The sequence below is a fragment of the Maylandia zebra genome, unplaced genomic scaffold, assembly GCF_041146795.1.
Source record: "Maylandia zebra isolate NMK-2024a unplaced genomic scaffold, Mzebra_GT3a scaffold02, whole genome shotgun sequence".
NCBI lineage: Eukaryota > Metazoa > Chordata > Actinopteri > Cichliformes > Cichlidae > Maylandia > Maylandia zebra.
In genome coordinates, this window is record NW_027490032.1 from 3921990 (window position 1) to 3937566 (window position 15577).

The 15577-nt window shown below is 40.0% G+C and overlaps 1 protein-coding gene across 2 annotated transcripts in view; it reads right to left on the bottom strand.

Annotated features, from left to right (window-relative positions):
* The window catches only part of LOC101475656 (NLR family CARD domain-containing protein 3-like), a 60371-nt gene extending 46432 nt beyond the window's left edge, over positions 1 to 13939 (bottom strand). For both annotated transcript variants that reach the window (XM_076880958.1, XM_024800696.2), the window contains exons 1-6: positions 13803 to 13939; positions 12859 to 12972; positions 11461 to 11580; positions 8148 to 8281; positions 6202 to 7984; positions 1977 to 2147 (exon numbers count right to left, since the gene is read on the bottom strand). In XM_076880958.1, the coding sequence (XP_076737073.1) occupies positions 1977 to 2147; positions 6202 to 7984; positions 8148 to 8281; positions 11461 to 11580; positions 12859 to 12972; positions 13803 to 13924 (2444 nt within the window). In that variant the 5' untranslated portion in view covers positions 13925 to 13939. The remainder of the gene's footprint in view (positions 1 to 1976; positions 2148 to 6201; positions 7985 to 8147; positions 8282 to 11460; positions 11581 to 12858; positions 12973 to 13802) is intronic.
* Between the last annotated feature and the right edge of the window lie 1638 nt (positions 13940 to 15577).

A 15577-nucleotide genomic window follows, 5' to 3' on the forward strand; every position in this document is an offset into this window, starting at 1 on the left:
CAAGGGGTTGTCACATGATTCGGAAGGCATTGTAGGCTCAGCCAATCAGAGCCAGTGGATTTCGTTACTCTGGCATTTTGCAGTAACACGGGCAGAAATATTGCCGTCCAACGCCTTCATAACTTGAATTTTTCGTGAAACAGGGTATTCGTAAGTCGGGGTTCCACTGTATTGTTGTTAGGGTTAATGTGTTGTAGGTTGCCATTTAAAAAGCTAGAATGCTTTTGTTTGATCCCTATGTAAACCATGCATATGAATATGTGCAAGACCTTCATAAAGGAAACAAGCAGCCTTGAGAAGAACAGACTGCACTCAATGAAGGAAGCCACCTGGGTGGACAAGATAACCACAACAACCTAGGAGGGCTGCACTCACATCATATAACCACGTTTGCACAGCACACTTTGTAACCATATATAGTAATTTGTCTTAGTTAACACTGCAACAAGCTTTATGAATATTCACTCTCTGAAGATATAAACAAGACTTGAACATGCCCCGAACACCATTGTCACACACAATAACATGACATGGGGTGGTACAACAGATGACCTGACACTGACTGGACAGAAAGACACAAACTAAATACACACAGGGGCTGATCAAAATAAAATGAAACACAAAAACACTGGGTCACCCAGAACCATGACAGGGTTTTTAGTTGTTTCACAGTCTGGTCACTGCTTAGTCAGATATTTAGTTTTGCCCCACGGGTATCTTGCGTTGTATTTTTGTTTCTCATGTTTCAGCTCAATAAAGGCTCGCTTTTTATTCACATTCAAATTCTGTTCCCCTGTGTCTGCATTTGGGTCCTCTACTCATACTCCATATGGTCTGGCCACAGACCATGATAGTAACACCCTTAAACAAAAACGGGATAATCCCAAAGTCAAAACTCCCAAGCACAATTTAAACAACATAGTATACACTGTGAAATTCTGCGTGATTGCTCAGACCTCTAAATGAGGTAAATGAAAGGACCACTCTCAAAACGCATGGCACAACCTAGAAGAGCCACACCAAAAGGACAAATACAGCTGCATCTAAAGGACAAAGGTCACTCTCACTCACACTCACTTTCAAGGACACCAGTTGTGACATTATGGACAGAGAAGACAGATGGTTTGAGAGAGGAGTGAAAGAAGCCATTTATGTCCTCTGTGGATGACCATCATTAAACAGAGGCAGTGTCTTACGAAACCAACCATTAAGGACCTATTTGGGCTCCGTCTAAAACCTCAAACAAAAGTTTAGCACGTGTGTGTTTATGTGTAAGCTAGAGATTGTAACATTTATTTTTAGCAAATATAAACTTTACTTGCATGATGATTTTACTTCAGCTGTAAAAGCATTTATTTATTTTGACAGAAAAGATTTTATCCCAAAGTTTTGGACACAGTCTGTCTTTATTTGTATCTTAATTAAAAAATAAAAATGTAGACATTGACAGCTTTTCTTAAACCTACAGAACCCATCATACAACTGGTACACATGGATTAGAACTAAATAATGCTTTTAGAATTTGTTTATTTCATTGTTTATTTTTATCTTTAAAATGTCAGCATGTGAACAAGGTCTGACTATTAGTCGGCTGCTCTAAACTCTGGTGTTTGTCGCACCCACATTATCCCCCTAATATTTCCAGCTGTCATGGTTACTGGTACAATACTGGGCTGAAGATTTTTAGATTCCTGTAATTGTGTGTATGATTTCCCAATATTATACGTGCTGGATTTGAAGGAATCAATTAAAATATATCTTGTTCATACATACAGTTCCCACAATCACCCAGTAAAATCGAGGTCCTGGATGAATAAAGTTAAGGTATACTATTGGAACCACAAAATAAATAAAAATAATAAAGTTGGATCGGTGCCTCTGCATCATCTGTCTAACAACACTGCAGTTGAGTTATAAGGACATCACTTCACAGTTCAAAAGACCTTCAGAAATAACAACAGATTCAGTTAACTGACCTGAGTGTCTCCAGTCTGCAGTTTGGATGCCCCAGACTAGCAAACAGTGCCTCTGCTGGATCCCGCAGCTTGATTGAACTCAGCTGCAGCGCTCTCAGATTGGAGTTGTTGCACATCAGAGCTGAGGTCACAGTTTTACAGTGATTCTCTGAGAGCCAAACATCATGAAGTCTGTGTTGACATATGTGTTAGAAAATATGTTATTATGAAGAGGACACATTATATTTACTTCATACACTTAATGAAAAACAACTGGACACTTTGTCTTGACATCAGTGTTTCAATTGATCTGAATGTTTGACATGAAACATTATTTATTCCCAGTCTCTGTCAGACCCACCGATTTTTAATCTTTCTTTAGATTTAATATGCAAGCCAAGGAGAGAAAAGAGGGACAGTTTTCAGGAATAAGCATGGCATAAATTATTTATCATAAGTCTGGTTTTACTTCACAACCTAAAACCTGGTAAATAGTTTGAAGTTTGCACTTTTGGCACAATTTGAATGGAGACTCGGCAAGGCTGCATCATGCTGCTACATCGTCTTCCATCTGTCGTGTGATTTGGATGTGCAGATGCATTCGTCGACTATTACGTTAGTCTCTTTCGCATATGATCAGTGGTTTATGGCCGCTCGTAGTGATGTTGTCAAGATTTATTAAATAGATAATGTTTTTGCATAAGATAAAAGGTCTATATATCTATGACTTTACTCAGATTTCACAGAGTGTATATTTGTTACTAATTTGATTTGAATTATTTTGGATGAGGATAAAGTGTAAGATAATGGGGAATGTCAGTTTTTACTTTACAATTTTGTTTAGTGTAATATTTACAGTTAAATTATATTTTCTTTCCTTATTTCGTTTTTACGTTCTGTTCCTTTAATACATCGTAATTGTGCACAGGGGGAGTAGTCACAATCGGCACTGTGGACTAACGGGGCTTTAACTAGCTGTGGAGTCAAACAGTTTTCTTACCGTGTTTGGCAGTGTGCAGAACATTCAGACATATGACAATATGAGAGCATGTGGGTGGGAATGGATGTTTGTATCTGTGTGTGCCTATTTGTCTGTGTCTATGTGACGCCCACAAGTGTATGGTCACAATTGTAATTTTTTTGTGAATTGTTTTTGATGTAAAAGACCTGATTTTATGGTGGTATTGCACTTTTCATTTAGAGTTATGGACAATGTAATTGCGTGGCATTGCCACAAGGGGGAGATAGTGGTGAGTGTGATAGGCTGTTGCATCGCGTCTCTGCCTCAGACGAGGAAGAGCCTGCAGACCGAACGCAACTGATGTCTCCTGTCTCTGCTTTTCTGTTAAAAAAACAGTTAAAAACAGACCCCATCGAAGGCCTGTAACATCTATATGTCAGGTCGGTTATCAGACGCCACCTCTCTGGGGACATCTCAGGCCCTCCAAGGTATGGAGGCCTATCTCCCCCCACCACTTCCCCTGCCAGTGGCAGACGCCCTCAGACATCGGTGCGTTGATGGTTCTTTGTGTCCGGGGATGGGCGTCCAGGTACACACCGGCTCACTCCTTGGTGGCTGCTTGTCGGGGCCTGGAGCCTGGGGCTCGCTCGGGCCCCTTCGGGGGTGGGGTGCCCCCGGCCTCTCGGCCTGGGGCTCGGCCACTCTGACACAGCTGGCTGCCGGCGGAGCTCACAGACACGTCACTGCAACTCCCCCTGGCTTCTGCTCCCCGGCTGCTGAGTGAGCCCTCATCTGGGACTGTCCTCAGCTCTTTCTGGGATAGTGGTGCAGCTGCCCCTCTGTTGGTCTTCCTTGGTCTCTTGTGTTCTGGGGGCCTCTGGATGTCTGGAGTCTTGATCTCCTCCATACCTGCTTGATACCATGGAGGACGGGGCTGTGGCTCCCCACACCTTCTAGCAGATCATTACATGAAGGATCCTTTTAAGACAAGCGCGCTGATGCTCACACACGGGTGCTCACACTAGCTTGGGAGTCACTAGGGCTGCTCAATTAATCGAAATTTAATCACGATTACGATCTGGGCTTTCAACGATCATTAAAAATGACTGAGCCGATTATTAGCCCCTCCCTCATTTATCCGCGACACCTTAAAGGCCGGTCCGTGAAAATATTGTTGGGCATAAACCGGTCTGTGGTGCAAAGAAGGTTGGAGACCGCTGATTAAGAGGACCCGAGGGAAGCTCGGAAAGCTCAGCAGAAGTTATTTGGAGAGGAGAGTGACTGCCGTTGGATGAAAAGAGAGGTAAAAAAAAAAACTTCAGTGGTGTTGCACACTATTTTATATTATTTTTTAAAGTCATTATTCAATACGTTGTTATTGTTAACCCTTTAAAGCCCTGTAGAACCTGAACCACTAAGCTAACGCAATAATTTGTTTTGCATATGAAACCGGAGGAGTTGCACTTACATCTGATGCCATCAGCTTGTCCTCGGTCACGGTTTCCTTCCACATAAAGCTTTGCAAAAACTGCATAAAAAGCGCTTGCAGGAACAAAAGCATAATATTCCAGAAGCTTTGCCGATCCGATCAGCTGTTCGTAACACTTCCCACAGTGAAACAGACGTCAGCGCGAACTATCGCATGTCCGCCATTTCCTGGCCGAAACCGGAAGTGACGTCATTTTCGTGGAAAATGTAGTTTTTTACTTGTAGGCCTTAAAAGCCTACACTGGTCATGTTTGACTTTTCTGAATAGTTGCTGGGATGCTTAGAACTCGAATTGCACAGCTGGAAATAATTTATTTTGATGCACCTGCTGTTTTCTTTGCAAATTTGCATCATAGGATTGTTTTTTTGTTTTTCCTGCAGTATATAAAAATTGGTATATCTCCAAAATAAAACTATGAAGACACTCAAAATTATTTTCCTGTTGTTGTAAACTATTTTTTGCAACTTTTTTGTATTTAAAGTTTTGTGGGATAAACCTCTTAAATTTCTCCAAGTAGAAATATATGTAAAAAAACAAAAAACGATTTTCAATTTTTTTGTAGTTTATTGCACTTTTTTGCAATTAATGTAGTTACTATGGACTTGATGCAGACATATTATTAAAATATGGGCTATAACAGTTGTATAGCAACTTGAGATGCTCCCACAAATGGCACTACAACATGTAAAAAAATAATATAAGCTCTGGCGGACTTGGTTCTATGGTGGGTCTTAAAGGGTTAAATATCATCAAATAATCGAGATCTCAATTTCAGTGAAAATAATCGTGGTTATCATTTTTGCCATAATCGAGCAGCCCTAGCTCACACACACAAACTACACCCTTTTTGGCTCCTACCTCAAAGCACACTGTGCGCTGTCGATCTTACGTGCTGCACAATAATGTTTAATATTTAGTATTTACTGTTATATTCCCATAGATCATCGTGATGTTGTTTATTATGTTGATCTTTTTTTTTTGCTTGTTTTATCTTTTATCTTTCTCAACATGTGATCCAGGTGATATATGTATTTTTTGTCTGTTTGTTTTGTTGGTTTTTTGGGGGGTTTTGCCCTTTATCACCGTTCCTCTTCCCCGCTGTTTTTCTTTCCCTCTTTCTTTCTCCCAGTCAGGTCTGTATTTAGCAAGTGAAAATAAAATAAAATAAACAATAAAAGCAAAGGCGAATCAAATAGACCAATTTGGTAAGGCTGGGATGGTCCATTTGGTAAAGTAAATCAGTTGGACATCTTTCTTTGCCTTTAGACAATAATTCTGATGGCAAAAGAGCCAAACGGGACAGGCGGGAAAAAAAGAACATTCAGGCTACTGTGATCTCAAGACTGTGAAAATAAATGTTTGTGTGTTCAACTACAAGCGGACTTGGTGGATGATTTTCAACTGCACAAGGACACGTGTACAGCCTGACTACCAGCTAGTGTTTCCGCAGCAATAGTTGTCACTGACTTTTGTATTTGTACTGCTGAAATCAAATCACTATGACAACATTCAGTGTTATCCCATCCTTTTCACATGTGGCCATAATGGCTGCTTCAACTGAAGCTATAGACATGCCAAAAATTAACTAACCAGAAAATTATTTAGTAAAAAATAGTTTTTTATGGGATTTAAGTAGCTTTAAAAGACTGACATTTAATGTTTCTAATAAATAAATAAATTAAATAAATAACAGGAACAGTGTAAAAAGAATCATGAGAATGTTATAGTAAGAATCATTTAAAGAACTATACTATAAATCTACTCTAATTTATATTATTAATCACATCTGGACTCACCGAGCCTTTCTGCAGTTCCTCACAGCTGCAACAAGTCTCTGTCGTCCCTCCTGTGATGTGTTGTATTCTTTCAGATCCAGTACATCCAAAACCTCCTCTGACATCTGCAGCATATATGCCAGAGCTGAGCACTGAATTCCAGAGAGTTTCTTCACGGATTTGTTCTCTGACTTCAGGAACTCTTGGATCTCCCGATGTACCGAAAGGTCATTCATCTCCATTAGACAGTGGAAGATGTTGAGGCTTCTGTCAGGACACTTATCATAAGTTTTAATCTCCTTCAGGTTGTTGATGACTCTCTGGACGATTTGTGGACTGCTCTTTGTCTGACCCAGCAGACCACCTAAGAGTCTCTGGTTGGACTTCAGAGTGAGGCCATGAAGGAAGCGAACAAACAGTTCCAGGTAGCCGCTGTCACTTAGGAAAGATTTCTCCATGGCATTGCTCAAAAGATCTTCCAGAGATAAGATGTCTTTACTAAGGAAGTCCTGCAGCACCTCTGTCTTCCTGTTGGTGTAACAGTGGAACATGTAGACTGCAGCCAGAAACTCCTGAATGCTCAGATGAACAAAGCAGTAAACTGGTTTCTGGAAGATCACAGATTCTTCTTTGAAGATCTCTGTACAAATTCCTGAGTACACCAAGACCTCTGTGACATCCAGACCACACTGCTCCAAGTCTTCTTGGTAGAAAACGATATTTTCTTTCTCCAGATGTTCAAATGCTAGCTGCCCCAACTTCAGAAGAGCTTCCCTGTCAGCATTGGTAAGCTTCTGTACACCTGTCCCATGCCCTTCAGAGTATTTGTGCTTTTTCTTCTTTATCTGAACCAGCAGGAAGTGTGAGTACATGTCAGTCAGGGTCTTGGGCAGCTCTGCTCTCTCCTCTGTAGTCAACATGTGCTCCAGAATTGTAGCAGTGATCCAGCAGAAGACTGGGATCCCACACATAATGTAAAGGCTCCTGGATGTTTTCAAGTGGGAGATAATTCTGCTGGAGAATGCTTCATCTCTGAATCTTCTCCTGAAGTACTCCTCCTTCTGAGAGTCAGTAAAGCCTCGAACTTCTGTCACCCTGTCAACACATTTAGGAGGAATCTGACTGGCTGCTGCGGGTCGGGAAGTTATCCAGATGAGAGCAGATGGAAGCAGATTCCCCTCGATGAGATTTGTCAGCAGCTCACTGATGGTTGACTTCTGTGTAACATCAGACAAAAGCTTCCTTTTTGTGAAATCCAACAAAAGTCTGCTTTCATCCAGGCCATCAAAGATGAACAAAAGATTACACACAGTGAGCTTCTCTGCTGTGATGCTCTGTAATGTTGGATAGAAATCATGGATCAGCTCCAGGAGACTGTACTGCTCATCTCTGACCAAGTTCAGCTCTCTGAATGAAAGCACAACCACCGCACTGATGTGTTGGTTTTCTAAGCCCTCTGCCCAGTCCAGAGTGAACTTCTGCACCAAGAAGGTTTTTCCAATGCCAGCAACACCATATGTCAGAACCACTCTGATGGGTCTCTGTTGGTCAGGCAAGGCTTTAAAGATGTCCTGGCAGCTGATTGGTGTTTCAAAGAGGATATTCTTCTTGGAAGCGCTCTCCACCTGCCTCACCTCATGTTGGAAGCAAAATTCTTTATTCTGTCCCTCAGTGATGTAGAGCTCAGTGTAAATCATTCTGAGGAGGGCTCCACATCCTGTTTTATTAGTTTCCTCAGTCACATGTTCATATCTTGTTCTCAGACTGAGCTTTAGGGCATCTGAAATTTTCTGCAGATGAGCATCTGTTGACAGAAATTAAAAACAAAAACCCATAAAACTAGAGAGCAAGAAAACTGGTTAATGTGTCAATAGCATAATAAGAAGTGCAGTTTTTCCAAAAAAAAAAAAAAATCAGTCCATCAGCAGAAAGGTGTTAAGTCTTTCTTTTTCAACAGCTGCTCTTACTGGTTGTCTGCAGACCAGGTCTGGTTCTGGATCTTTCTCCACATTGGGGACAGGAGGACTTTCTTGATGAATCCTTCAAGACATTCTGACACAAAGGACAGCAGGACAGTGGCTCCCCAACCAGTGCCACATCTCTGTGAATACCAAAATAAATTCAGAATATACCCAAGTTTACATACCTTCTGGAAACTTTGTTTCAAAGACAGAAACACGTAATGAAATAGGACATGTCAGTGCTCATGTCTATAGCTAATAAATTGTGAATGACCCAGAAACATTTGCTTGGAATGCATTAACACATAGGCAAAGATAGTTAGACTTCATAAAAAAAGTTCTTTCTGCTGACAACTGACTATCAGCTCAGTTTTGGACAAACAGTCTATTAAAATGGTAAATGGCCTGAATTTGTATAATGCTTTACTCAGTCCCTAAGGACCCCAAAGCACTTTACACTACATTCAGTTATTCACCCACACAATGGCAAGCTATTGTAGCCACAGCTGCCCTGGGGCGCACTGACAGAGGCGAGGCTGCCGGACACTGGCGCCACCGGGCCCTCTGACCACCACCAGTAGGCAAACATGGGGTTAGTATCTTGCCCAAAGATATTTGGCATGCAGGAGACAGCCTGGGATCAAACCACCGACCTTCTGATTAGTGGCTGACCTGCTCTGCCACCTCAGCTATAGCCACCCCATATTACTTCATGTTTATGGCCTAGGTTCGTCATTTTAAATCGATTTTAAAAAGAGCTTGCTTGGGGAAAAACAAAAAGACAAAACAAAAAAGATTATCAAAGCCTTTCTCAAAAAGACTAGAAAAAAGCTGGCATGTTAAAAAAAAGTTCACCCAAATAATTCCCTGTTTTTGGAAGACAGAATTTACCCAGAGCTTTGAAGAATGGTGCCTTATGCTCTCCACAGACTTTACACTTCCAATAGCAGTCATTTAATTCATTTTGATTTCTAATCTAAAAAAATAACCTACTCTGGAGTTGGTTAAATATCATTTAGTGACTCCACTCTGACAAAACCCCTTTGAAACAATATCAAAGCCTGCAAGAAAGAAAATCATCATCAGCTCACTTTACAACAGAATCAGTCTCCTACTGTGTGACTGAGGGTCCAGGTTCATGACTGAAGACTGGACGATAATCTCTGGACTTGTGACTGTTCATGGATATAGCGCTGGATCCTGGAAATAATTTTTATCCTTAAATAATTGTAACCAAGGAATTGGCAGTCTTGCTACGAATGTGTTCACATTACTAGTGATGTGCGGATCGATCCTGAAATATCGATTCCTCCGATACCAGTCATTTATGTTCTAGGATCGATTCTCACATTAAAATATCAATATTTTTAATAATTGAGGGTTAATTTGTAGTTTATCATTAACAGCAACACAGTGGAAAGAAACTATAACATTCGGATTGTCTACATTCAAAGGAACTACTTCCTCTTCCGCCTTTCATAGTCATGTGCGAAATACGGCTGTATAAATGTCTCGCAGCGCCTTGGCGTGCGCACTCACAACAATGGCTGAGCCTAATTGTGCGGACGTATTTTACCTCCACAAACAGCTGAGACGTGGTTTGAGATACATGTGGCAAAAACGTGCTCCAAGAGTGAGGTGTTGTGGCTATACTTTCCCAACCTTGAGACCTCAGAATTAGGGAGACAATCAAAAGGGCACATTTTACAGTGTTTATTTATCGGATAAAATACGTTAAATGTCACCGTTATTATTGGCCGGCCTGGAAACAGCGGGGGTGTCCAAATTCAGAGGCTGCTTCCACCTGAGGACCCGCCCTTCGCGGTCTAAAGAAAGCCGGGTAGGACGTCATGAGTTCCCTCGGTGGAGTGAAACTCAGCCGTCTGCTCCTTGCTCTCTAAAACATAACCGGGCGCTGGCGTAAACTCTCGACCGTCTCACACTTTCTTTAATTAGTTTTCTGTTTGACGTTTATTCAGCTGTGTGAAAACCCCGGAGGAACCCACCCAAGGGATTAATAAAGTTAAATTTAATTTAAACATTTAAAAGCCAAACCGATTTACTCACGAACAAACAAAACACTGAAAAGGCCAAACAATTAACATTTTTAAATTATCAAAGTGACTTATATATCATGTTTAACCCGAGTAGTGAAAGCCTGCGGGGGTTTGAAGACGATGTGTCGATCGGCTCAGATATTTGAAGTTTACACAGCTACATTCTCACCTGAAAACATGTTAAAAGTTGGGTTTTTTTGCGACCCAAAAAGAGAAATAAGAGTAATATTAAAACTAAGCAGCTGCCGCCATTGTTGGAAACTGGAATTGGATCGGCCGCGCTATGAATTCTGCAATATGGTTTTTCAATTTTGTTGTCCAGGTGGAAATTCGGGAGAATGGTGGCTCCGGGATTCTCCCGGAAAAATCGGGAGGGTTGGCATGTTTGGTTGTGGCAACATCACTAACCTTGTCAAACACCTCAGAGTAAATCATATCACAGAATTTGAGGCGCGTATGTTGAGACGAATCGCGTCTCTCACGGAGTCCTTTAGTGCTGCAGGCAGGCAACGTGTTCAAATAGCGCACAACTTCAGTTTTTTTTTTTCTATATGATGAACAAGTAATCTGGTGTCCTGTAATCATTATGACGCTATAATTTGAGATACAATAAATAAAATACGTTTTTTTGTATAAAGTATCGGTATCGGATCAGTATCGTCGATACCACCCTGAAAAGTACTTGGTATCGGATCGGAAAGGAAATCAGTGGTATCGCACATCACTACACATTACAGGTGTGTGGTTGGGAGCATCTAACCAATTAAGATCATGGTTAAATGCACTGATAGGAGAGCAGTAGGTAACATCCTAAGACCCAAGCTCTTCCACAGCATGCATTTTAAATTTCTCTGTGATATTTGTGCTGATTGGGACCCGCTGAATGTAAAAACAAAGAATCTAAATAACTCAAAATGTGATGTCCACATATGTGGATGCCAGGTCCTAGGAGGTTAAAGATAAAACTACAAAACTTAATGGATAAACAATATAAATATGTTAAAAAAATCATACAAACTGAAAGAAACACACAATTGTTGCTCATATATGAGACTTTCCAGACTTTTCCAGATGAATTTCCGATGAATTCCTCCAAAAGCAGTCATTTCACACCTTGATATTTAATTTTAAATAAAACCTGTCGCTAAAGTGGTTGAGAAAATTCCAGTGACCCCACCCCACGAACCCATTTGAACTAGTACCCAAGACTGCAAAAAGCAAAATCATCTTCAGTTCAGTTTACAACAGAAGGAACCTCTTACTTTGTGCCTGAGGATCCAGGATCATGACTGAAGACTGGAGGATAATCTCGAGAATTGTCGCTGTTCATGGACATACTGCTGATGTCTGGAAACTCTGCTCTGTGTTTGTGCCGCTGATGTCTGGAAGCACAAACACAGAATGAAACACACATTGTTCTTCTACTTCTATGTTCCTGTTGTTGGCCATTAAGCTGGTGCTCTGTCAGTGTCAGACTCATGAGGCCGAAGCCCTGGATGTTCTCAAAACCACTGTACTTTCTGTAGGGGAAGCTGGCACCATGGTCATCCTTTTTAAGCCACTTTTGAATCCTTAGTTAATATTTTTGAGTTTGTTTTTTGTTTATTTCTTTCTGTTACATATCAAAGTCATTTTCCTTTCATCTGGATTAACTAATCCTGGCAACGGGAATCGGGATAATAAGTCACACAAAGGTAGTTAATTAACTCGCTATTTTAACACAGGGTTAGCTACGCGCATGTTGACGTGAAAGGTGTTTAGTTGGCATCATCTAACTAATCATCATGGATAAGTATACTGTTAAAAGAGCAGTTATTTTAAAAATGAAAGAGAAAATTAAAAGGTCAAACACATACAGAGAGACAGCAAACCAGCTGCTTTGTGAGAGGTTGTTCGACAAAAGTAATTAAGTCAAGACAGGTGGGGTTGGTGCGTGTGTGCGCTGCTCTGCTGGATTCTTTGTAGCAGCAGGGCACACAGCCCAGAACTTGTCTTAGCGAGAAAAACCTTTAGCTGCTTGATTAGGATGACTAAGCGTAATTTAGATGATTGGGATTTCATTGTTTCTGATTGGAATACAGCTTTCAAGAACTCGGGTCTTTTCCTATTGAGTTACATTTACACAGAGACAGGTGTTTCATGGCCAAAGCATGCCCATTTCTCTCCTCCAATGTCTCTCCTTTCAAAGATGAGACCATAGGCAGATTCAAGTGATTTGTTTTTGTGACTATTGTTTGTTGATTTTATTGCTTTGCTCCGGCTGAATACAGTAGCTTGAAAAAGTATTTGGCCCCTTGAACTTTCCCACATTTTGTCACATTACAGCCACAAACATGAATCAATGTTATTGGAATTCCACGTGAAAGACCAACACAAAGTGGTGTACACGTGAGAAGTGGAACGAAAATCATACATGATTCCAAACATTTTTTACAAATGTTTTTTTACAAAATTTACAAAGTGGGGTGTGTGTAATTATTCAGCCCCCTGAGTCAATACTTTGTAGAACCACCTTTTGCTGCAATTGCAGCTGCCAGTCTTTTAGGGTATGTCTCTACCAGCTTTGCACATCTGGAGACTGAAATTCTTCTTAAATAATATTAAAGACTGCAAAAAACAAAATCATATTTGCTCAATTTACAACAGAATCAGTCACTTACTTTGTGAATGAGGGTCCAGGTTCATGACTGAAGACTGGAGGATAATCTCGAGAATTGTCACTGTTCATGGACATGGATCCTGAAAACTCTGCTCTGTGTTTGAGCTGCTGATGTCTGGAAACACAAATATAGAATGAACCCCAGATTGTTCTTCTACTTGGTGGCCATTAAGCAGCTTATCCCTCTGTCAGACTCATGAAGCTGAAGCCCTGGATGTTCTCAAAGCCACTGGAACCATGGTCATCCTTTTAACACGACTCTTGAATCTATAGTTAACATTTTCAGTTTTGTTTAGGTTTTTATGTTACATATCCAAGTTATTTTTCATTCATCTGCATTCACTAATTCAAACACTGGTAAAAAGGATAATGAGTCACACAAAGCTAGTTAATTGAGTCTCTTAATTAAAGGTCTAGCTATGAGCTTGTTCCTTTGTAAGGTGTAGCATCTAACCAAATCAAAATCATACATAAAGTAGAAGAGCAGCTATATTACAAATGAAAATAAAACTACTAAACTTCATGGGGAAAAATGTAAAGAGATTAAGCACATATTACAGAGAGACAGCAACACAGCTAAAAATATGACTGTGTGAGTTTTTCAAGTGCTTTGATCAAAATGACTGGAGAAGAGCTAAAATGTCAATAAAGCCTAAAATAATAATAATAATAATAATAATAATAATAATAAAATCTAGTCAAGTTGCTTAATTGTAATTTCAACCATGTGTTACAGTACACAGTGAAACAAGACAGTGTTCCTACAAGACCCATGGTGCTACACATAACAGAAAATCAACACAGGACTGCAAAACACAGGGCAACACCAGACAGAGGTGAATGATACAGACACAAGACAGTGAAACAGAAAGTGCAACATTGAGAGTGGGTTGTGCAAAAGACAAAAAGTGGTGTTGTATAAGTAAAACAGAAACAGTCTCTTACTTTGTGCCTGAGGATCCAGGATCATGACTGAAGACTGGAGGATAATCTCGAGAATTGTCGCTGTTCATGGACATACTGCTGATGTCTGGAAACTCTGCTCTGTCCTCAGCTAAGCTTTTCATCTTTAGGCAGTCTGGCAGAACAACAACGACTGTGAGTGCAGGTTGAAAATCCTGACAAACATATTTATAGAAACCTGTGACTTGCAGAACAGGAAATACAACACACATATGACACCTAAATACAAACACACACGCACACATAATAAACCTATTCGACCCGCCACCTAATGAATGAACAGATCCTTGTTCTCTCTTAAAAACCACAGAAAGACTGCTGACAGGAAGATGTGACCATGAAGCAAAGATTTGATGTTATCCATCATGCTTCTTTCTGGATTAAGTCACAAACTTGAGCACCAAAACTAACCAAAACAACATTCACCGTTTTTGTTCTAACTTACAAAACATTCATCTCATGTTTTCCAGTCAGGAACTAATTTTCAGATTATTCTAAAAAACACATAAATGCACAGTAACACTCACCGTGTTTTAGTCCTCCTGCTTTGTTTTTAATCCTTTGTTTCCGCCTCACCTTATGAGAGCAGTCCCTCCCCACTCCACGGGAAGTTGATTGACTACATTCACTCACACTGCTGTGTGAGACACAGATTGGCGTTTTGAAGAGATTTATATTTGCATAAATGCCACCAGCATAGAGTCACTCACCCAGAGTGCTCAGATTACGAACTAAAATAACTTTAAACAAATAAAAATATGTCTTCAGATATTTTTAAACAAGCTCATTTTTTTTAAATGTACTTATTTCAATTTGAACATGCATACAAATGATATTAGTCTCAGCAGTAGCTTTCACTGTGTCATGTGCCAATTTAGCACCTGAAAGGTTTGCTCCACCCACAGGTCAAAGGTCGAACCTTCATCTACTCCTCATTTTGCTAAGTGCTGAGGTGTTGGTGTCACATAACAAGTCAATAAATGAAAACAATAATAATTAAAGGAGGATTGGTTTCTTGCCCAAGAGCAACAACGTGCCATTGTGGGATATAAATTCAGCAGGGAAATGATATTCAGCACCCCTGTCATTTCAGCATTACTTTTTAGATAGTTATTTAATGTATTTATGTATTTTCTGTAACCATTATCACTCCGGTGGAAACACTTTGGGAAGCTGTGCCTCCTCTGGTTTTCTCCGTGGACCTCCGACACTGCTGTTAAGTCTAGTTGGACTTTTGGGTACAACATTGTTACCTTTCTCTCTACTTCACCTCCACCTGAACTTGTTTCTTTTTATAGAAAATGCAGCATCTTACATCATCATTGTTACTGTATGCAAACAGTGTCCAGCTTTACTTTAGCCAGTTTTACTAATGTACTTTTTTACTTCAGAAAATCAGCCTCTCTGGGAGGCTGATTTTATAGCTGATTTCTTTACGCACTAATTTTCTACTATAATTTACAACATAGCATTTGAATCAAGGTAATTCAGTTCATTATATGACAAATTGTGTATTGGATGATATCATCTATCTCTGGATTTTTCTATTTGTTTGGCTTTTTTTATAAGATCATATGTTTAAAAATAGAAATGATTTAAAAACACTTTTTTCACCATTTTGTTTTGAGAAAATTAAGGTTTTGTTTGTTTATTTTAGTCTTGAAACGCAGGTCGTCTTCACGAATGTTTCCCATGCACCTTTTCACATTCAAGATCAAAATCAGTGACAATGAACATTAGGTCAGACGTCACTTTGA